Source organism: Puma concolor, chromosome E2 (genome assembly GCF_028749965.1).
Source record: "Puma concolor isolate L17-30 chromosome E2, mPumCon1.1.hap2, whole genome shotgun sequence".
NCBI lineage: Eukaryota > Metazoa > Chordata > Mammalia > Carnivora > Felidae > Puma > Puma concolor.
The window spans coordinates 29,665,862-29,689,069 of NC_141681.1; the positions used below are offsets into that span (position 1 = coordinate 29,665,862).

The window sequence follows — 23,208 nt, forward strand, 5'->3', positions numbered from 1 at the left end:
AGTGATGAATGCTAACTAAACTTATTGTAGGAATCATTTTGCAATATATACATGTGTCAAATCATTGTACACGTGAAACTAGTATGAAGTTATACGTCAATTATATCTCAATAAAAAAATGCATCAGTAAATGATAGAATGAAGGCATAAATAGGGGGAAAGGGACAACTCTTCCTTACAAAAGAATCCCAATCAATTAATCTAGAGGGAATGATGGGAACGGAGAATCACAATTAGCAAACGCTATGATAATAATCTTTGCTGGCAAGCATCATTGAAGGATGCTGAGGATTTGGGGTAAGGATGATGAGAAACAAGATATTTACATAACCTCGAGAGGTTCCCCCAGAAGACACTTGTTAATTACAAAGGGAATAATGGTCTCTCCACACAGAAGGAAGCTGGCAGGTACCGTCTTAGCCAAGCGATCAAGGTTACCATCCCCAGTAATAAGAGGCATCGTGTCCCTCCTGATATGATGCACTGAGAAGGACACAGCATCATCTCTATGGTATTCTTATCAAAAATGCCTAGCCTCAGTTTAATCGGGAGAAAATAGCAAACCAACCCACACTGACGCCTAATTCACAGAATAACTCACCAGTACTCTTCAAAAGTGTCAAGGTCATGACACTCAAGGAAAGACCAGAGAACTCTCACAGACTGGGGACTAAGGGGAAGGGACAGCTAAATGCCACGTGGCATTCTGGGCTGGATCCTGGACCGGAAAAGAACATTAGTGGGAAAACTGACGAATTCGACAGAAGGCCTTTAGCAGGTTAGTTAACAGTATAGGAACGCTAATTTTCAGATTTCAATCACTGCACTAGGGTTATATAAGGTGTCGACAGACGAAACTGAATGCAGGGTGTACAAGAGCTCTACATGTTACTTACCCAACTTTTCTGTATCTACAATGATTTCAACATAAAACGTGTCTTTTTAAAAAAGATAATCTGTCTTCTACCACCAGTCAGTGCCTCTCAGGCACACATGGTCCACATACTTCCCCCGAGCCGCACATAGCTGGCCTGCTTCCCGCTTTCTGAATTTCACCGACAACCTTCAACCTGGAAGCCCCAGAGGGACAGCAGCACAGGGGGGCCACATGGCAGCTTCAGGACCAGTTCCATTTGGGTTCAAGCTCCAGTTCCATCAGCTGCTGGCTGAGCCCCTAGATGTTCCCTTGGCTGGCTTCATCAGTGTTCATGTCACCTCCTCAGACAAGCCCTCCCTGGCCACCCGAGCTAATGGTCCTTTCCCCCTCATATACCTGGTTTTCGTTCTTTAAGAGCACCTACACTCCCTAAAATGTGTTTTATTTCCTGAAGGGCACGTCGACTCTCTAGAGAAACGTTCTTGCTTCCTTACATGTTTACTAGGGTATTTCCCCGCACCCCCACTCTCCCGGGCCGGAACACAGTGTCCTCCACTGCCCTGGCCAGGGCTGTATCCTCAGCTCCCAGCCCAGGGTCCGGCCTGTGGTGGCTTCTCAGTGCCCCCTACAAATGCCGACCGGGGTGGTTTTCCTTGGTGGTCGGCCCAGGTCCTGCCCCGCACAGGTCTCGGTGCGCCCGAGTGAATAGGACAAGGGGTCGATGACTTACTCGTAGAACTCTGCTGCCGGCGTGAACTTGTACTTGGAGTACTTGGTGTGGTTGCCCAGCACAGAGCTGTTGAGGAGCTTGGGGTCGGTGCAGTTGGGGCTGTTCCAGGCATGGCCGCAGTCGGTCCAAGGCAGCTTGAGGGTGAAGGAGGAGAAGAGGTAGTAGAGAGACCAGGCGATGATGACGTTGTAGTAGAAGCCAACGTAGATGGCGATGAGGATCACGGCGTAGCCAACTCCTGGGCGGGGGCAGAGAGGGATCAGGCGTGGGCTTGCCCGGGCCCAGCCCCAGAGCCACCTCTCTCGGGGAGCCAGCTCCAACCATGGCGCGACCCAACCCCTATGCCCCTCCTTCTCTGCAGCAGGTTGTCAGAGCCTCACCTCCATGCCCTGGGAGCCCACGACCCCTTCGCCTGAGTGCGCTCTCTTGCCTCTCTTGCCCACTCCTCAGGCGGGCCAGAAGTGTCAGGACCCTAATGTCCCCAGGGAGCAGCCAGAGCGTATGTACCGGGGCGTATGGAGGCACCAGAGGGTGAGTATCCCAGACCCCTCACCCCCTGGGCCGAGTAAGCGTGAGGCATGCTAACAGTCTCTCCCAGTGGGAGGGGCCCCTGCTCCATGGTGGAACAGGCTTGATTGACACACCTTTTATTGGCTGACACCCTCCCTCTGTCCCTCACAGTCTTTCCTAGAATCGACTCCCCAAATAACTCCCTCCACAAATCCTTGTCTCAGGACGTGCTTCTGGGAAACCCCAAACAAGCAGTCCCTGATTAGCACTTCAGTCCTGGGTGTTCTCTGGGCCCTCCTTTCAACCATCTGCTCCATGCGTGGGCCAATCTCATCTTCCTGAATATGCTGGAAGCTCTTCGTGGGCTAGCCAGTTCTAGGGCTTTTGCCTACAGTAGACATTTTTTTTTTTTTTTTTTTGGCCTGTGCAATATTGATTAAGGGAGTAGCCTTAAGTGTTCTTAGCATGTGAGGTTTGGGTGAGGCTAATCCCTCACTTCCTTGATCTGGCTGTAGACACACGACTCAGGCCTGGCCAACCAGAGTTCTGCTTCCCCACAGCCATAGGGATTGGTTGATAGGTAAACATACGACTCAAGTTAAGCCAATGAGAGTCTTCTCTGGGATCTTTACTGATGATAAAAAGGTGTTTTCGATTTATTCTGTCACTGGTAAACTTGGTAGGATTTAATCTTGTTGTTAATGGCCGGTTTTGCTAGCACCTGAGAAGAATATGCCTGAGACGGATGCTAACACCAACTTCAGACGGAGAGAGGTGGAGAGAGATTCCAGATAATACTGTTCAAGGACCTGGATCAAGCTGTACCCGAAGCTAGCAGAAACTCTTGGACTGAACCATATCATAAGCCAAAAATTCTTTTTACATTAAAGCCACTTTGAGTGGGATTTCTGGAAGTTAAACTAAAAAATCCTAACTAATACATACGTCTTATAAGTCTCTTACCAGCCTGTGTCTACTACACAACTGAGTACATAGAAGGCAGTCGGGAGACAGGTGCCAGCTGAGAAGAGGCTCATAAGAATCATATTGGCCCTCAGTGCCACCTGGGCCCAGTTCACTAAGCAGTGCTTGGGAGACACAAATTCTGATTCCATACCCTTCTCATAGACATATGGCGGCCAAGAAATGGCAGTTGCTATGGCTATTTTTCCCAGATGTGCTCCAAGTCCCAAATGCAAGCAGGCTTCATCACCTGTCCCAGATGTGATCGATTAGTCGTGGCTGCTGTATTCAGGACTGTGACACAATTTCCTAGCTGAGCCCAGAAAGGCCTACGATCTATTTATCATGTCTGCCATGGGGGCAAGAGGGGAGAGTAGAGGCATATGTGTTGAGTACTTCTAGCACTTCTGTAAATATTTCCTATACAGGAAACAGACACCCTCTGGTCAGTCAGCAGCGGAGGCTGGACTGGTACCCAGGCTCCCAGACTTTCTAGGCTAAGCTGGCCTTGACACACCAAGGGCTCTCCGTGTAGCTTGCAATGGTGGATGCTTTTGACCTTGCCAATATCTACGAATCCCACAAGAGAGCTGGTCTACCCCTCGGATCCCACCTTTGGAGCAGTTTCTCCAGGGGCACCAAGGAAATCTTTTGGACACTGCTTGACTCCCCTGCACCCATCCTTTACCTTTGAAAAACGGGCAGATCTTCCACACTGTGGCTGCCCCTTCTCGGTTGTACTGGCCCAGAGCCAACTCCATGTAGAACAGGGGCATCCCAGCAATGATAAGGAACAGGGTGTACGGGATCAGAAAGGCACCTGGAGGACACAGAGGCAGAGCGTGACTCCCTGGACCCCTGGCCAGTCTTGCGTCTGCCCCCTGCACCTGCTTGGATCAATATCTACCAGAGCCTAAGTGTCCTCATTTATCTGCTCCCCGGCCACTTCCCAAGGGGTGTTTTGTGGTAGGGAAATAGATTTAACACAGAGCACTCAAGACAAATAATCGTAACAGCAACAGTAACAGTAATTGTTGTGGGACCAGGAAAAACCATCACTAGGATAATGAGGTTGTGTGGTCAAATCAGTAAAATCTGGGTTAATCAAAGCTGAACGAGCTTGTTCCCGGCAGGATTCTTCTGGCCTTGGATACACATAGGCACACACTATGAAGCACCATGAAGACGCTTAGAGGTATAGTCTTAACCAAATTCATTTAAATGCAGAACCTTTTCTTTCATGGATCACCACTCTGGGGAATGCCAGTTGCCCCAAACCCTCCTTTTAAAGGTCAGAAAATTGACATCAGTGAGGGAGAGACAGTGCCCAAAGCCGCACACGATTGAGTTTCTAACTTTGCTTATATTTGCCTCATTTTCGGGTCACATGGGGCTTTCCCAAACACAATCTCACTGGATTATTAGTTTCACAGCTGCTCAGAGACATGATCAGACAGGGTCATTATGTCCCCCACCTCCAGGGGAAACTGAGGGCAGAGAAGGGAGTTGAATCAGGCCTGTTCTTGCTACTGGTAAGGGACAGAAGCAGGATTCACATTCAGGTCTTCGAACGCATCAGGCTCCCCCTGCTACAGGCGACTGAAGGCAAATAATCCCTAGAGCGAGCGTCTGACCAGGGAAGAAACCCACCCAGAGCATCGCAGAAACCAGTGAGAGCCCCTGGCCATGGGCAGCAACTCATCCCCAAGAGAATTCCTGCTGGGATGAGACGTGTGTGAGTCTCAGAGATGATGCTCAGCGTGTCCGGCAGCCTGGGGCGAGCTTACCGGGCTCTGACGCCGTTAGGTGACTCACTGGGATACGTGCCATGTCAGCCCAGGCTGCCAGCGTGACCGAAGCAAAATGCCAGCTCCTTTTCCTGACGCAGCTGGAGGTGGCCAGGCCAGATCCACACTCGTCCCCGCCTCTGGCCTTTGGTGGAGATGCAGTAACCTTGGAAACCAAACACTCTCTGGCCCGCCCACACCAGGAAAGTGCAGAAGCCGGGAAATATTTAATGACAGTAGCAGGAGGAATATAACATCCTGTGCTGTGTTCCAGGTGCTTTCCATGCAAGGTCTCATTCGACCTTCACAGTGACCCTAAGATGCAGTGATGATTGCTACCTCCATTTTCCAGACGTGGAAACTGAGGCTCCAAGCTAGCGGAGAATTATGCCAAAGTCACGCGGCACCCCAGGTTCAAACTCACCCAGTCTCACTTACTCAGACTGAACCCCCACTTTCTTCCCAGGGCTGCTCCTCGGGAAGCCCAGGGATCTTAAGGACAAAGCGTGAAGTGTCGGCCCCAGTGCTCTGGGATCCAGTCCCTTCCGAAGCAAGAGAAGGATCAGCACTGTGGGCACAGGAAAGACACTAGCAGGAAGTGAGTCCCTCCTACGTATCATGTAGGCACTGGGCCCTGGATATCCGCGATCCCATCGATCCTAAGTCTGAGGTAGCAGCTGCTATGCCCATTTCTCGGAGGGGGAAACTGAGGCTTGGAGAAATCCAGTGACTTGACCAAGGTCACCCAGCCAGTAAGTGATGGATCTGGGGTTTGGCCCTAGGTCTGCCTGCCTCCAGAGTTCCAGAGCCATTCCCAACATAATTTGTAGACGCCAGAATATTCCAGCTTCAGTGAGGGACATGAGGCTGAACAGGGTCTCAGAGGGGAGGTTGTCCTGGAACTGGGGATCTGGGGCCAGCTTAGCCATCTTGTCAGTTGGTCATATATACTGGTCCAATACCCCATCCCCTGCTACCTGCTGGACTTCTTCGAATGCCCACGTGGGACCCTCTCTTGTCCCCTCCTCATTTCTTGCTTTCAGACTCCACCTTGTCCTTCTCCCTCTCCCACATGCAGAGAGGGCCGACCTGGTACCTGAGCTCTCGTCTGTCCACGGTGCTGGCAGTAATGGTGGTGGTGATGGAACTGACGCTGGTAATGTGACAGAGGTAGTTGGTGGTGGTGATGGTGACATTGGTGAACATCTGTTATATGACGAGCCACACACTGAGCTTTTATGTAATTCTTCATTTGAAATCATCCCTGAGACATAATTACCGCTATTTCCACTCAACAGATGAGGAAACTGAGGCTAAGAAAGGTTAAGTTGCTTGTCCAGACTAGAATAATCTGGACATCCCTTTGAGCCCCACTCTGTCTCCCACCGCCTTGCTACTGCCCTCGGGAGACGGCAGCCAGAGAGTAGGGGAAACAGACGCATCTGACTGTTGAATAGGTCTGAAGACTGAGGTCGGTGGCCCGGGGGACGGCGGGGAAGGAAAGAGCGGGGCTCACGGCTCAGATGTTGGCACTGGCGTTCTTTTCCACAGCGAAGGGAAAGAGCAACGTCAGCCAACTAACCAGGCATCTCACTCGGGCCAATGTCCCCCACTCCAAACCTCCGGGTGGCCGGAGGTTTACAACAGGTTTACAACAGGTAGGTAAATTGCCCAGTTGGACATTCGTCTCCTCTTGTGCTCGGCTGGGAGTGCCAGCAGAGGAGATTAGGAGGGAGGATGACAGGTCTGCACAAGCCCGAGGCTCTTCTCTGTGAGCGCCTGTGATGTGAGCCCAGCCACTGCTTCAGGAGGAAACAGCCCAAGAACACTCCAGAATGATGGAGCAGCTGAGTGTGAATAAAAACCAGAAAGCTGCCCAGGGGCCAGTGCCTTATTCCGAAAGAAGACACTGACCAGCTGGCTGGTCCAAGCCCCCTTGCAGAAAGATCTGGAGGAAGCTGGGGCAGAGCTGGAGAACCAGAAAGGGGTTTCAGGGATGCCTGAGGTCAGCCGAGGAGGCCTCACTTAGAAACAGCCCCGCAGCAGCTCCTGGGAAACTGAGGCTGGACTGCAAACTTTCCAGAAGCTACTGCCCTGCAAGGCCCATAACCACCACATCCCCAAGGCCCTGCTACATCTTCACGCCTGACAGTACCAGCTGCAAACCGGCCTTGCACAGGGTCTGAGAGCTGAGAACCTCAGACGCCACAGCCCACAATCCTGTCTTGATTCTGGAATGCTCTGGTTACGCAGGTCCTGGTGTACAGACCCGGAGAAGCACCCACAGGGCATATCTCCTGAGGCTCTCAGCTCCTGGCAGTCTTCGCACAAATGCACGCACACAGATGCACACCCGTGCACACTCGTGACCCTTCTGCACAGTGACACACACGAACACCCGCGGAAAGACCTGTGGGCCGTAAAAGAGACTCTGACAAATGGCCTTCGGATGAATTTAGTAAGGAAAGCGTCCGTCCCATCACCGCTAGCCCAGGGCACACTGCCTGCCACCTCACCATTAGAGAGGCACCGCACTGGTCAGAGAGGGGTTCTGGAATCTTCTGTACAAATGCCAAGCCCTCAGGAAGTGAAGCCCAGGGGCACCAAGTTCCGAGTGGGATACGCTGGGGCAGATGAGGAGGGCAAATGAGAGGAGTTCAGGAAAGGGGAGGGAATGTCTGCAGGGCCCTCAGCAGGAGGCAGAAGGGCGGAGGCCCACTGGGAATCCGGGGTGAGCTGGAGAGAGTGTGACCAGGGAAGGGCTGCAGGAAGGAGAGCTGGGTCCCTCAGGGAACCCACTTCCCAGTCCGCTGAGGGCCAGATTCCTCCAACTGTGCCTTCTGGCCACGGCCTGATATATCAAGAAGTGAAGACTCGTGGGACTGTTCCCTCGGCGCCCGTGGCTCAGCTGTGGATGGGCAGCGGCTGCGGCTTTCGCCAGAGTTCCAAGAAAACCTCGGTCAATGCCGAGAGTAGCCAGATTTGTGCCCTCGCCCTGAACACCCTGAAGGCATAGGAGACATAAGGGCGCAAGAGAGGGTGACATCTGCATGAGAGCCGGTGCTGCTCGCGGCAGGCACGCGGGTGGGGCCGGGGGGCAAGGGTGGCCCTGGCATTGGACACCGCACATGGCCACGGTTTTCCACATGACCAATCAGGCTGCACCTTTTAAATCAAACATGCTCTATCTTCGTGCCTCGACAAGTGCACGTTCATAACGGTTCTATCATAAGGTTCCGTTTTGGAGCCCTCGCCTCTGAGAGCCCTGTGCCACAATGGGGCGGCCAAGGGGGGGGGGCCACCTCAGCTCTGTCCAGAGACACGCAAGGCCTTTTGCACGTATGTATGGACTCTTGCACATACATGTCTAAGCTCTGTCCACACCCCTGCAGGCCACAGGCCTCTGGCCTCCCCTGGGGCCTGCGGCCTGTGCACATTACAGAAGGAATGAAGCGAGAGGCCCGTTCAGACCCAGAAGGAGGTTGGGGCGTTTGCACAGGGAATGACTGGGAACCGGTTTCTGGAGTGGTGGCGGGGGTGGGGGGAGGGGGGGCAGTGTTCTCGGTGGGCAGGCCTCGGTGAGAAGGGAAAGAGGGCGGAGCAGGGCTGTCTAAAGCACAGGGCCTGGGGAAGACCCCCCTGTGACACAGTATGGAATACGGATACAGTAAAACCTTGGTTTGCAAGCATAATTCATTCCAGAAACATGTGTCCAAATCCAAAGCACTTGTATGTCAGCGCGAATTTCCCCATAAGAAATAAGGGAAACTCAGATGATTCATTCCACAGCCCCAAAATATTCATATAAAAATGATTACAATATGGTAATAGGACGCAAAATAAGAAAGAAAATTCAAAACATAAAGAAAAATGAACAAATTAACCTGCGCTTACCTTGGAAAACCTTCGCGGCTGGTGTAAGAGAGACGAGAGAGAGGAGGGTTACTGTGTAGGACGACTTTCACTATCCCTAACAGAATCACTGCTATCTATCGGCTCAATGGAATCTTTTTCTTCGCGCACAGCTTTAACAAGGAGCTTATCCAATGACCTAGAAGGAAGCCAAGCATTCCTAAGCTTACTCTTGTATAGAAAAGCAAAGGACTGTCCATTGGTGCTTTGAAGGGACAAAAATACACTACTGCCAGTCATGGGCACCTTCCAACGTTCTGAAAAATCACTGATTTCTGCCAAACACCGCGGCCTGAGACGGAGCACCCGAGCCTAGGAGACGATTACCTATAATCCCGCAGTGAGAGAGAGAGAGAGAGAGAAGAACCACTGGCTCCGAATCATTGGCTCCGTTGTGATCATGTGACATTCAACATCACGTACTACTCGTATTGCAAGACATCATTCCTTTATCAAGTTAAAATTTTTTAGAAATGTTTGCCTCGTCTTGCGGAAACACTCGAAAAACAAGTTAACTCGCCATCCAAGGTTTTACTATATTTGGTCTCTGCTCTGGGTTTCTGAGACAGAGCTCTTAAAAACCCCTTGTAATTGTCTTCTTCTCTTTTAATGTGTATTCATTTATTCTGAGAGAGAGAGAGAGAGAGAGAGAGAGACAGAGACAGAGAGGGAGAGAGAACACGAACACATGAACAGGGGAGGAGCAGAGAGAAAATCCCACACAGGCTCCATGCCTCTGTCAGCGCACAGCCCCACACTGGGCTCCATCTCACCAAGTGTGAGACCATGATCTGAGCCCAAATCACGAGTCACATGCCCAACCGACTGAGCAACCCAGGTGCCCCAAACCCTTGTAATTTTCTGAGTGGGGGTGATAGGAATGTCTTACACAGGGCTCCTAAGTCCCTTGGAATTTTCTGGGTGATACGAGTATCTTTCATTCTAATGAGACATTCTCGGTGAGCTCCTGGACGGGGGCTGGTCACCAGAAGAGCCAAGCCCTGATTAGAAGCTTGGAACTTTCAGCCCCAGGTTCCAACCTCCAGGAAAGAAAGAAGGGCTGGAGATAAATAAAGCTAATATCGGGGCGCCTGGGTGGCGCAGTCGGTTAAGCATCCGACTTCAGCCAGGTCATGATCTCGCGGTCCGTGAGTTCGAGCCCCGCGTCGGGCTCTGGGCTGACAGCTCAGAGCCTGGAGCCTGTTTCCGATTCTGTGTCTCCCTCTCTCTCTGCCCCTCCCCCGTTCATGCTCTGTCTCTCTCTGTCCCAAAAATAAATAAACGTTGGAAAAAAAAAAAAGTTTAAATAAAGCTAATATCGATTACGCCTGCGTGATGAAGCTTCCATAAAAATCTCTGAACTACGGAACCTGGAAAACCTCCAGGCTGGTGAACATCAGCACACGCCAGGAGGGTGGCACAGCCCAACTCCATGAGGACAGAAGCTCCCGCACTCAAGACTCGTCCAGGACTTGCCCCACACACCTCCTCATTGGTATCCTTTACCATACCCTTTATAACAAATTGGAAAATGTAAGTTAATGCTTCCCTGAGTTCTATGAGCTGCTGTGGCACATTACTGACCTGAAGAGAGGATCATGGAAACCCCTGAGTTATAGCCAGGTGGTCAGAAGCACAGGTGACAGCTTGAGACCCATGGGTGGCCTCTGAAGTGGGGGCAGTCTTGCGGGCCTGAGTCCTTAACCTGAGGGGTCTGCCAACTCCCGGTCGCCAGTGTCAGGACTGAATTGTAGGACACCCCGCTGGGGTCTGGAGAGCCGGAGAATTGGCCAGTGCATCTCTGGTTTGCTGTGATAATTGGAGACGATGGAGAAGTAAGTACCTGGCGCTTAGCGGGTGCTCTGTAAACGGGAATCACATCCCACCGTCACACTGCAGAGCGCGCACAGTGCAACTTTGTAAACTGGAAATCGCCAAGTTGACAAGTGCCTGTGCAGGGGACGGTGGCCGGGTCCTGCACGGAGCACAGCGCCGAATGCCTGCTGGAGGCTCACCAGCACAGGGGGACTTGGAGGCAGTCCCCCGGACCCTTCACGTCCCTATCCCGAGTGAGGCCGGTCACTCCCCCTGTGGCCGTCCCCCTTTCAGAGGTGCCCACGGCCAGCTGAGGCTCTGCTGAACCTGGCAGCCGACCTCTCCCTCTGGCCGGCACTGCTTTTTCGCCTTCCCCAAATCCCTCCCCCGCAGCCTTCACTTTCCACCTTCTTTTTGTCCTTCGCACCATGGAGAACGGAACAGATCAGTCTTGTCCAAAGCAATGCTGTGCACGCTGGGTGTCGGGCATAGGGCCACTCGCCACCCCCACCCCCAAGTCTCTGCCAGTTAAACAGCTGGCTTCACACGGCCATTTCTTTAGAGAAACACTCCGCTTCTTACAATAAACGAAGCCCAGATCATTCATGTTTGTCAACACAGACTCTGCCCAGGGTAGGATATTGGAACCATGCGGTGACCACTCATGTTTCCTCCTCCCCGAGACTCATCTGCCCCTGCCCACTGGCCCCAGGATCCCTTTAACCTCAGCCCAAGTGGAGCCTCGCAGCTCTTGAGTCCTCCTGACTTTTACTGAGATTGGCCAGGAGCACGGGCGCACACCTCTGCAGAAATGCCTGCTGCTCCGGGAGGAAGTTCCACACAAAAGGAGCAGCACGGTCACTTTAGGGGCTTCCCGCTGACCTCCGGGCCTTCGATCTGAGACCGGGGAACATCCCCAGCAAGGAGAAACGCCCACTTCCTGACGGATTAACACCCCTGCTCCCTTAAGGAGGGCAAAGGGGGTTAAAAGCAGGGAGACTAGCATTGGGGCTCCCCTCCGCATGGGGCGATTCTCTCTCTGCTGTCAACTTTGCAGGGTCTGACCTGATATTTATTAAGAATTCTGGGGCTTTCCATATAGCTCCTTGAAGGTTCTGGTTTCCTATCTCCATTCTGGTCTCTTTAAAATGAACAAATAAGAGGGCGTTTGGGATGCTCAGAACTGTATTTTGGAAGGCAACACAACTCACAAAGCTCAGTAGAACTTCATCCCCCTCATCTGGGGTATAATACTTCCAATCACAGAGCCCCAAATGACGTTAGCTTTTAGGATGTTTACAATAGACTAAGAGCTCTCTCAAGATGGGGATTGCCTTTTGCTCATCTCCACGTTCCTGGCATATGATGAGCACATCGGAAATGTCTCCTGGTTAAATAAATGGTTCCCAGAAGGGAGTCACAGGGAGGATGCAGCTAATGAAATCCCCAGGGCCTTCCTCTACTTGCATGGTGACCTAATCCTTAGTTAGGCAGCTGGGTCTGGGACCACAGGACAGGGTGTAGCATTTATCCCCACGAAATCCCATCTTGTTGGAAACAGCTTCTCTAGATCTTTTACGGCCAGCTCAGAGCAATGAGCCCCCTCCTGCTGATGACCCCGGATTAAAGTCTCAGCTCTAGCCCCCGATGAGCACCTCATTCCTGCAAACTCGTCAGCGGAGGGCCACGCCAGCTGGCCGGCTCACGTGTACCTGAGCCGAACCGTCAGTGTCAGGGTCAGGCTTGGCAAGCTCAGGGTGTAGACGGCCTCCTACAGCCAGGCCGGAGGTGAGGGCATTGAGTCTGCAAACCTCTGACCTCTGTACCAGCCACGCTTCACACCCAGCCTCCAGAAGCCCAGATATTTTGGCCGAGAGGGTTGCCCCCCACGGGCTGTGCATACCTGAGATGCTCAGCTTACTCGGGAAAGGAGGAGAACCCTATCCGGGACCAGAACCACATCTCACGGGACCTGGTGCGGGACTGTTAATCCCCCTTTTCCAGGTGAGGAAAGTGCAGTGGGGCGAGGCTGGACTGCCAGGACCTGGAACAAACCCTAGGTCTTGCCTCTTGCTTTCCCGTGACCCAGATGTGCCTAATTTCCAGCCTTATTCCCCTTCCTCAGTTCTTCCTTAGAATTAGTTCTGCTCCCTCCGAAACCAGGACGCCACTGGGTCTAGCCTGCGGTTAAAAATCACCCAATGATAACAATAATAGGCGCGGGTCCATTTATTGAACCCCCACTATGTTGCACACGTCATCACCCTGCTGATGAGAAAGTATACTCTTTCCCCTTCTCTGCATAAGAAAACTGAGGCCCAGAGAGGAGGACTCCAAGACTACATTTCCAGGAAGTGCCAGGCTCAGATGCAAACGTGGGTCTGTCTGAACCCAGAGACCATGTGCCTGACGGCACAGGACTTGTCTCAAACTGAAGCGGCCGTTGCCGAGACCCCTTCCCCGGCAGGGAGGCAGACATGGGGACCCGGTCGATCTGCCTATGCCTCCCCGGACATCAGTGCGGCCAGGCCCAAGACCACCACCGGTGCAGGGGGAGTATCTAGCACCCTGAAAATAGCCCCACGGCCCGGCGCTCCGTTTGAGAAGGTTCCGAACTGTGGAAATTTCAAGGCATTCCCCATCGGCAGCTTCCCGTATTTGTGCGTCCCAGCAGCTGGCCTACGGGAAGATGTTCAGGCAGGCTCATCTTTCCCAGGAATTAACTCACAAAGTATTAGCCGGGGGCCTAAACTCCTGGCACTTTTACCGTTTCAAAACACCCTCCAGTATGGGCCAGCGCGAGCAGCCAGGTGCGGAGGTTACTTTGGTAAAACTGGCACCAGAGGAGAACACAGGCCATGAAATAAACAGGGCGGGTGAGTCCGGGCTTAAGTGCAGAGCCGAGCCAGGTCATTGGAGAGGGACAGATCTTGGGGGTCACCTACGCTCACCTCCAGCTGTAGCGGGGAACTCGGGCGTAGAGACGGGCTGGGCTGTGCCCACAGAAACAGAGCTGGGGTTCAAACTTCGGTCTTTTGGCTGCTTGCCAACCTGCTTGCCCATCTCAGGGGCTGACGTTAGAATTACATTTAAGAATTGATCCCCAAGGAGCAGCCAGGGGGTCTCCGCAGAGATCAAGCTCAGAAGGGGCCAGATGAGCTCCCCCAGAGGGGTGAGGAGAAAAGGATCTGCCTTCGAGTCTGCGAAGGAAATGGGAGGCTGCCTCGCTCCCCTGTGTCATCCATGGCCACCCCAGCCAGAAATGGAAATCCACTGGGACAACTTCTCCACCCCTTAGCCTGGCATTCAAGGTCTCCGGGGCCGGGCCCCAACTTGTCTCTCCGCCCTTATCGCTGATGGCGTGCCCTCCCGCCAGCCCGCACTCCTAGTCTCTGCGATGATCGCACGTGCATTCTCGAATAAAATGCCTCCTATCTTCTTCTCAAGGCTTGTCCATGCACCTCCCTTCCCTTCCTTGGGGCGGTGCTCCAAGCACAGTCCACCTCCGAATCTCTCCCAAGCAGCCCCTCTTCGGGCCTTTAGAGCGCCTGTCACCTCTCCCACCCATGTCACACGTCATCAAAATGTGGTTAAGGAAAAGCAGCAGCTACCTTTACTAAGGCCATGCTCTCTGCCTGGCTCTCCACCGGCATTATCACATCATCACGTCCTTACCTTCTGAGCTGAAAGCCATTCTTTCCATTTGACAGATGAGGACACTGAGGCTTCAGAGGCTGCCCCAAATCACACTGCCAGAAGTTGGAACCCAGGACTCCACCACCAAGGCCCCTAACTTCTAGACTGCTGGCCCCACCCCTCCCAGCGCATGGTGCCTCTCTGGGTTAGTTAGTGTTTCTGGATAGGCATTAGGTCTCTGAGGACTTGGACCATTTTCATTCATTTATTCACTCCACAGAAGTTTGTTGGGTACCTTCTATCGCATTCCTAGGATCTAGTCTTTACTTTGGGCATTAGAAATGGAGGAAGAAGTGACAGTCTATGCCCTCAATGTGCCCCAGTCTGTGTGGGTGACAGATACACAGAGCAATAAATGACCGAACAACGCAGGTGGGTGATATACAGGGCTAGCAGACCCAAGAGAGGGAGCTTCTGGCCAAGTTTACCTACAAATTGGAACCTGTGACAAATCGGCTATGTTTGTGCCCTGAGCCCCTGGTATATCACCTTGCAGGCAGCAGGTGGTCACAATTGGTGGCAATGACCAAGTGAGCACACGGTGTCAGCGGGGCCCCAGAATATCCATCTAGCTGATGTGTGCGGCTGGCCATCCGGGATCCTTGGAGTTTCACCCAACGCTTATAACAGTGGCAGTGGCGTGGGGATGGCATATGACACTTCAGGTGACTGAAGCTCCTGGCAGGCAGGTGTGGTGATGAATCTATCTAGGTGACCCCTGCAGAGCCCAGCACTGTGCCTCACATCAGGGAGGAACTTGTAAATATTGCTGATTATTGATAGAGGCTCCTGCTGTCTGGGGACACACGGTCTCAGATGGTCACTGAGGTCATGCTGGATGGCACATCTCAGGGTCTCTCAGTCTGTCTTCCATTCATCACCTCCCCACCTGCTAAAAATACATGCAATCTGCATTTCCTCCCTTCCTGGGTCCAAAGGGCCAGAATTCTTAAACCTGACCAGAGACTCTTGAGAGGCCACAGCAGCCGAACACGGAAGAGTGTCACCTCTGGGTCACGTTTCCCATTTCTCCACCAAAGCAAGTGTCCAGAGCAAACACTGAAGCAAACAGCTGGGTCCCAGACCCTATGGGGCAGATCACAAGCTTTCCCTTTACCTGGTTCCAGGTAAGGAAACATCTGCCCTGCCTCCCTCTGAGCCCCTGGAGTCCTGAGCTACAGTTACTGCCAGGCGGGCTGGCCCAGGGAATAGAGAGAAGTTTCCAGAGCTGAGCCCCCGTGTGCCAACTTCTTCCTTCCCGTCATTTTTCCAGGCTCTCTGCAGGGCACCCCTGAACTCTAGCAAATGAGCGCAGGACTGGTGTGGTTTAGGCACCCAGGAGCAAAGGCCCTCAAGAAGGAGCTAGGGTCTTAGGACCTTGTGTCCTGTCCCCCCAGGCTGCTTCTTCCAGGGCTCTGCCATTTGGTTGGGCTATAGTTGGTCTCTAGACTTGCATCCCAGGCAAGTGGGTATCGTGTCACCCTGCACGGGAAAGGGGAGAGAGCCTCGCTGCTTCCACTGGAGTTTTCTCCAGGCCCCTCTCCTACTCCACCCTGCATCGGAGCCAAGGACCCCAGGCGGCAGCAGGGGGCAAAGGCTTCACCTGCCTCAAGCATCGGGCCAGTTCTTGGTCCCTAATGACCCATTCCTACCTAGACTGTGCACTCCGGCCCCTCCATCAAAACAAGCACCAACATGACAGTGGAGCTCTCTGACATTAGCTTCTCTTTGTGGGTCTCAGTTCCAGAGTCTCTGTCCCCAAGAGTGCAAGGCCTCCCAAGTGCCTTCAGGGAACCCACATCCTCTCTCCCCTTCTGGCCCAGAGGTCCCTGCCCCAAGACTCAAAGTGCTGGAGTTAGGATCACCGTGTGCCTGGCTGTCACATCCTGTGCACTTCTGGCACCCCTTCCAGAGCTCTCCAAATCTTCTTGCGAACCATCAAAAGATCACCTACATTCCTCATGCACCTATCACTGTCCAGGGGCAAGCCTCCACTTCCCTTTTCCACTGAGGATTCCAATTCTGTTTCCGTGAGCCCCGTCCAGACCCTTCTGCGCTCCAGACTCGCTCGCGTGCTTCCTCTTCTCCCGCGCATCCCAGCTCCTCCATCCCGGCCCCGGTCCTGGCCACTGCTGCGGTCAGGTAGCCTCCCAAGTCCAAACCCCAGCCCATCAGGGGGCTCACCGCCACCATTCTTGTAGCAGAGGTAGGGGAAGCGCCACACGTTGGCCAGGTCCACCGCGAAGCCGATCACTGACAGCAGGAAGTCGATCTTCTTGCCCCAGGTCTCCCGGGGCTGCTCGTCGCCATCGCGGGACGCCAGGAGACACTGGACGCCGTTGCGCTCTTTCACCACCAACAGCTCCGCGGCTTTGCGCCCTTGCACCGGCTGCTCCGGCCCCGGGTCCGCCCCGCCGTTCTCGGGCTGCACCTGCGGCTTCATCCGCGCCAGAAGCATGGGTGCGGTTGGCGAGGGGAACGTCAGCCGTACTGGGAGCGCGCCGAGGCTCTGCCTGGATAAAAGGAAAAGATGTGGTCACTAGGCCATCCCGCCCTCCATGCGCCTCCCGAGACCTCCCGGGAGCGCGGGGATAGAGCGGCCAGCGCGCGCACCGAGCGGACGCGGGGTTCCCCCAGACCCGCGCGCGTCTGTTGGTAAAATTTGGAAACAGCGGGAGTGGCGCGGAACTGAGACGGAACTTAGAGTTGGAGACCAACCCTGCCGGCCCTGTGGGTCTGGTCCCGGACCCCACAGCGCTTCCCTCATTCGCCCGCTCCCTCTCGCCCCCAAATGGCTGGGTTGGGACACGCGGAGGCGGAGGTTTCCCAGGGCGGTGACCCTGCCCGTGCCGTTGGCTGCCCCCTGTCCCCCAGCTCGGGGTCTGTGCCACCTCCGGCAGCCCCAGGAGCCTCCCGACACTTACCCCTCCGCACTTCAAAGTCGCTACCGCTCTCGCTCTGCGCACGCAGCCGGGGTCTCCGGCACACCTCGGCCGGGCGGCGCGCAGGGCGCACTCACGTGTCCGGCAGCGCCGCGGTCCCGGGTGCCCCGCCTGGCCGCGACGGGCTGTGGGGCGCCGGCCGGGGCTGGGCTCCGCCGCGTGGCGCTCGGGCGCGGCCCGAGGAGCGCGGGAGGCGCGGGGCGGCCGGCGGGGCGCGCGCTGGCTGCTTCTGGCCGCGCCGGGCGGGGGCCGGGCTGGTAATGTAGCCTGCGCCCCAGGTAACGCGCCGATTGCATTAAGCCCGCGCCGGGCCCGCTCCGTCTGGAGCCTGTTAGCGCTAATGGAGACTGACAGCGTGGCCGGGGCCGGGCAGGGGCGGGGGCGCGGCGCGGGCTCGGGGGGCGACTCGGGGACCCGGGTGCCCACTCCCTTTGCAGCACGCACCGGCGCGCCAGGCGCAGCTCCCGGGGGCCACCGGGCTCTGACTTCCCACCGCGGGAAGAGAGCGAGACGCCCAGAACTGGGGGGTCAGAGTCGCGTCTGAGAGGGGGCCGGGAGAGCAAACGACCCGAGTCAGCACCACCTCTGTCATCCGCCGCAGGCCATTTAAACTTACCCTGCCAGAGTTTCTCCGTCAACGAAGTGGGAATGTTCTGTTCAGCGCATTGCCGTGGTCGGCAAACAGGCAAACACGATGGCCGGCCAGTTGGCCGGCTCCGGGTTGAAAGGTCACGCCCCAACCCTTACTCCTGCATCTCTGTTAAGGGCAGGCTAGCCCAGATGTGCAGTTCTGACCCTCGTTCTATGAGGCTTCATTCATTTCTGCACGCATTCATTTACCCCTAACTCATTTGTTCCTATCTGTGCCTGCTATGTGCCAGGCACTGTTCTAGGCCTGCACAACTTAACTCAAAAATCCCTGCCCGGGGGGCGTGGATATTCTGCCAGGGAGAGACAGGGGAATCAAGAAGCAAAATAAATGCACACATTCTATGGTATGTGAGGTGATATTTGCACAGGGAAAAACAGCATGGTAGGGGATGCGCAGTGCTGTGTGCGGGGAGGGTGGGGAGGCTGTTGGGTCAGGGAATCTGAGAAGGCGACGTTTAAGCAAGTAAATGGACCTGGTATTCACGGATGCATTCCCTTGTTTGTCTATTGGTTAATGGACCCATTCTTCCAACGATCACCTGCTACATGCCTGATCAGTGCTGGTTAATGGAGCTAGTTCCTGCCATCAAGGAGCTAACAGTCCAGTGTGTAAAGAGTCCATCACGACCCAGATTGGTCAGGGCCGGTTGTAACCACAGGGGTATGGAAACTGGTTGGAGCCGAGTCGGCAAGTAAGGGGTGAGGTGGTAATCCAAGACGGCGTCACAAAAGTGACAACACTTAAGTGGGATGGACAGGAATTTGGATAAACCCAGGCGTGCTGACCTCTCTGTCCTTTAAACATTCCAAGCTCAGACCCACCCCAGGACCTTTACACTTGCTGTTTCCTTTGCCTGAGTTGTTCAGATCTCAGTTCAGTGGTCCCTTCCTGTCCAGTCAAACCTGAAATGCACCCCCACTCTCTATCATGTTGCCCTGTTTTATTCCCTTCATTACATCAGTACACAAATTTATTTGTTCATTTCTTGTATGTCTTCTCTTGGGTAGCATATGACTCCATGAGGGGAGGAACCTTGGCTGTCCTATACACCACTCTGTTCCTAATACCTGGAACATACTAGGGCACCAATTAGTATGGAAACTGAATGGATTAATGGTAGTGCATGGAGGTGCTTAGAGCATTTTCGCCAGGGGAACCATCAGGACAAATATCCTCTGTGAAGGATGTGGAGAGAAGGGGACAGGAAATGAAGGACGGTGAGCCTGCCCTGGCCTTCTGGGGGCTGATGATGGGTAGAGGCAGAAGGTCAGGGAAAGGACTGAGCAAAGGTTTCAGGAGTGCCCGGCACCACGGCTTCCCATCCACCAAGGATGTTAATCTTCTTTGGCCCATGGACAGTCTTGACAAGCCTGTGAGGAAAGCAGGGAAGAAAACACCTTTCCATTTCTCAGGTCAGGAAACTGTGGCTCTGAGGATCCCAGGGACCTGCCTGAGGTCCCACAGGTTGGAAATGACAAAGTTGAAATGAGAACCCAGGCCTCCTGGCTCCCAGCCCCTGTCCCCTCCACCAGTTTATGGAGGGAGACACTCAGAATGTCTCTAGTGGTCACGTTTCCCTCCTCTCCTTTTATCCCATACCCCACCCAGCTGGCCCTGAACACCCACCTCTGAACACCTCAGCCTTCCCCCCCGCCGTAGCACCCCCATGGAGGATCCCCATCGCCTCACTGCAAAAGCCTCCCGGCTGGCCACCTCACATCCAGTATCTGTCTGATCACCTCCCTCTTCCATCTCCTCTTCTGTCTCCTCCGAGAGACGACACACAAAATGTGATTTTAATTAACCGCGGATTGAAGGTCATTTTATTTTCTTCTTTATACTTGTCTTTGTGTGCCAACTTGTCTACAATGAGCATCTGATACTCGTGCAATCAGAAGAAGATAAGCCACAGTTTCTCGAAATCCTCCAATCTTTTCGAGATAATATCGAAACACCTTTAGCAGGATGGACAAGACTCTGCCCATCCGTTCAGGTACCCTGGATACCTTGTGCCTCTGGATTTTTAACTATGCCGTTCCTTTCTTCATCTACCCGGAGAACTCCTATTCATCCTTCAAAACCTCAGAAGTCATGCCCACTGTAAAGCCTTTCCTGGTAACCACCTCCTTCTTTTTTTTTTTTTAATTTTTTTTTCAACATTTTTATTTTATTTTTGGGACAGAGAGAGACAGAGCATGAACGGGGGAGGGGCAGAGAGAGAGGGAGACACAGAATCGGAAACAGGCTCCAGGCTCCGAGCCATCAGCCCAGAGCCCGACGCGGGGCTCGAACCCACGGACTGCGAGATCGTGACCTGGCTGAAGTCGGACGCTTAACCGACTGCGCCACCCAGGCGCCCCACCACCTCCTTCTTTATACTGCTTTGTGTATTTGTCTAGTACAGTTATCGGTGTGATTTCCCTACTAGGGGTAAGGAAAGTGCCCAATATTTCCTGTTACACAGCTTGTGCTATGGAGATGTGTACAAAACAGAACTAGAAGAGATCTCAATCATCGGTTGGGTTTGGGTTATTGGTCGTTTATGTTGGATTCCTCCAGAAGCCTAACCTGAAACAAAGATTTGAGTTCAAGTAGTTTACTTAGGAGGCAGTTCCTGGAAGCACTGGTATAGGAGTGGGGAGGAGAGGCGAGAAAGGAAAAGGAACCAAGAGAGGGGACGTTAAGGGGCAGTTACAGCTGTGGGCAGCTGGTGTTTAACCCTGCTAGGGATCTCCGGGAGGCTGCGTAGAGCAGGCCTCTGTCGTCCCACTCCTGGGCAAGGAAGTTGGAGTATTTACCCATTAAGGCTGTTCCCAGGGTGCTAACTTGCCAGCATTTCCAGCCTGCCTGGCGTGTGGGCTGAACATGTTCCAGCTGCCAGGAAGAGGCTTCTAGCAGAGTCCGGGTACCGGCGGTGAGGAGCTGGTGGTGGGGTCTGCGTTGGCAGGCACGGCGTGGGCGGGGCGCTGCAAGTGAGCCACGGGGCTGGAGGGAGGCATTCCCCCACTCATGCACACCATCAGAGGGCCGGTCAGCAAGCCCAGAGGGTTCCACCTGGTGGTTTCAGAGACTTCTGGGGGACAGCAGTGGAAACACCAGGCTGGGACTGGGCCGAAGGGGAAGGCGTCTCTCTCCATTTCTGACCCAGACTCCCTGCGTATCTCTCCAAGAGCCACGGGGCCATGTGGCTTCTCTCCATACCCTGCATTCTGCCCTGCCAGGTGGCCTGAGGGCAAGTGGGCAGGCAGACGGCTGGAGCATTATCAGAGCTAACTTGATCTCGGGGGAGGCGTCACTTCCACTTACCATGGCACTTGGTGACACAGGCCATGGGCACAAGGCGATGGCTGGTGCTGTCAGTCCAGCTCTGGACATCTCCCGGCAGACGCCAAGACCCTGACATGCAAAGGATAGGCTGGAGGACATTTGGAAGCCAAGGGTCTGGGTACTGGGTGTGTCTTGAGAACACTGTCAGAACTTGGACCTTCATTGCACGGATGGGGGAACTAAGGCCAGAGAAGAGAGGTTTGCCTGCAAATTTTCTGCCTTCCTTCCTTCCTTCCTTCCTTCCTTCCTTCCTTCCTTCCTTCCTTCCTTCCTTTTTCCCTCTTCCTCCCTCCCTCTCTTCTCTTCTTCCTCCCTCTGTGCCCCCCACTTCCTTCCTTCCTTCCTTCCTTCCTTCCTTCCTTCCTTCCTTCCTTCCTTCCTTTTTCTTTGCCTGTTTGTTTTGTTTTGTCTTTTAACCAGGGGCATTAGATCTATGTCCTTGCACATGACCTGCCCTGGGGCCATTGGTCACCGGCATAACTTACATTGTATTTACAAATAGCATAAAAGTCCCCTTAATAAAAGACCCAGAGAAGCTGAAATCATTCTCCTCCAGAACACCTCCCACTAAAGCCCCTCAGTCCTTGAGGCTTCTAACTCACCCACAGGCGGCTCAGACCTTAGAGTCTCCTCTGTTGAGCACCTACCCCAACTGGCCACATCGGGCCCTGGCATGAAAGAGCATCCATCCGTCACTGACGTCCACGTTTACATCCTCCGCCTGAATCCAACCACAGACTGCACGTCTCTACGTGGGTGATAAAAGGCACCTGGAATTCACCGTGTCCGAAATAGAATTCTTAAGCTCCCCTTCCTGACTTTCCCACAAACATGCTCTTCCTCCTTCTCCCTCATCTCAGGTGATGACATCTTCTTCCTTCTAGGTCCTCAAGCCAAAAAACCTTGGAGTTGGCCCCGACTCCTCTTTTTCATTCTTCCACATCCAATGCTATTGCAAACTCTTTGCGTCCAAGTGGCCTCACCCCTCCCCACCTCCACGGGGACCGGGCTGCTCCAGGCCATGCCGTCTCTCACCTGGATTACTGTGCAGTCTCCGAGTGGCCTCCCTCACTCTCCCCTTTGCCCTGAAGTTTAAGCCCTACCCCGTTGCCAGACCTTTTGGAGACAAGCTCAGATCCTGTCCCTCTATCTCCATGCTCTCATCTTATTCGGGGGAAAACCAAAGTCCCTCCAAGGGTGGTATGGATGAACAAGTAAACACATCCTTTTGCGGACTCGCCAATGCAAGCCCAGCTAAGCCCTGTGGCCCCCGAGGCGTGGGAACCAGGCAAGGAGACAGGCCCTGGGCAAGAAGAGAACAGGACGGGCAGGTGGTATGGCAGAAAGAACCCCCGGGGCTGGGAGTCAGCACCCAGGGTCCCGACTCCTGCTCGGCTTGATTTCAGGCTTTGGGGTAATGGCCAAGTGCAATGACAACATGGGGATGAACCACAGGAAGAAGAAAAACAGAAAAAAGGGAGGTCAGGAGAGGAGCTGGGGAGGGAGAAAAGGAAAGGAGGGGTTCAAGGCAAAGGGACTCCTTCCCTTGGGAAGAAAGGTGGTCCTCCCTCCTCTGCAAGAGCCCCTTAAGACATCCCTTGGCTTTAAGGTAGTCATGAGTTATGGTGACATGGCGCTCACACCTAGTTTGCACCCATCTCCACGGCAGAGGGGATTTGTGCTCAGCTGAGCAGAATGAGCCATACATAGCCAGGTTGGCACAAGGACCTTGCACCCCTGGGGAATACCAGAGCAATGGGGGACCCCCCCAGGAACCTTCATGCCCAGGTACCCTCCGTTAGAAGACCAGAAATGCCTCAGGTAATCTGATGAAATGTGGATTCTCCCAGAAATGTGCACATACACACAGCATTTCTAACTTGGTGTGAAATGTATCATACGTGAGCAAAAGTATATAGAACAGGTATGAACAGTTTACAGCTTAAATAATATTAATGATATGAACATAGAAGAACCCACCTCCATGGGTTAAGAAA

General features: G+C 53.8%; 1 protein-coding gene across 4 annotated transcripts in view; it reads right to left on the reverse strand.

The window, feature by feature from the left end:
• The window catches only part of SLC6A2 (solute carrier family 6 member 2), a 53,899-nt gene extending 32,640 nt beyond the window's left edge, over nucleotides 1–21,259 (reverse strand). Inside the window, exons 1-5 of one of the 4 annotated variants that reach the window (XM_086689406.1) lie at nucleotides 21,191–21,259; nucleotides 18,722–18,724; nucleotides 16,475–16,799; nucleotides 3,769–3,900; nucleotides 1,608–1,845 (exon numbers count right to left, since the gene is read on the reverse strand). In XM_086689406.1, the coding sequence (XP_086545532.1) occupies nucleotides 1,608–1,845; nucleotides 3,769–3,900; nucleotides 16,475–16,799; nucleotides 18,722–18,724; nucleotides 21,191–21,259 (767 nt within the window). Of the gene's footprint in view, nucleotides 1–1,607; nucleotides 1,846–3,768; nucleotides 3,901–16,474; nucleotides 16,800–16,903; nucleotides 17,171–17,214; nucleotides 17,582–18,721; nucleotides 18,725–21,190 lie in introns of those variants that run through there. The other 3 variants (XM_086689403.1, XM_086689405.1, XM_086689404.1) reach the window with 3 other exon arrangements.
• Nucleotides 21,260–23,208: the final 1,949 nt, after the last annotated feature.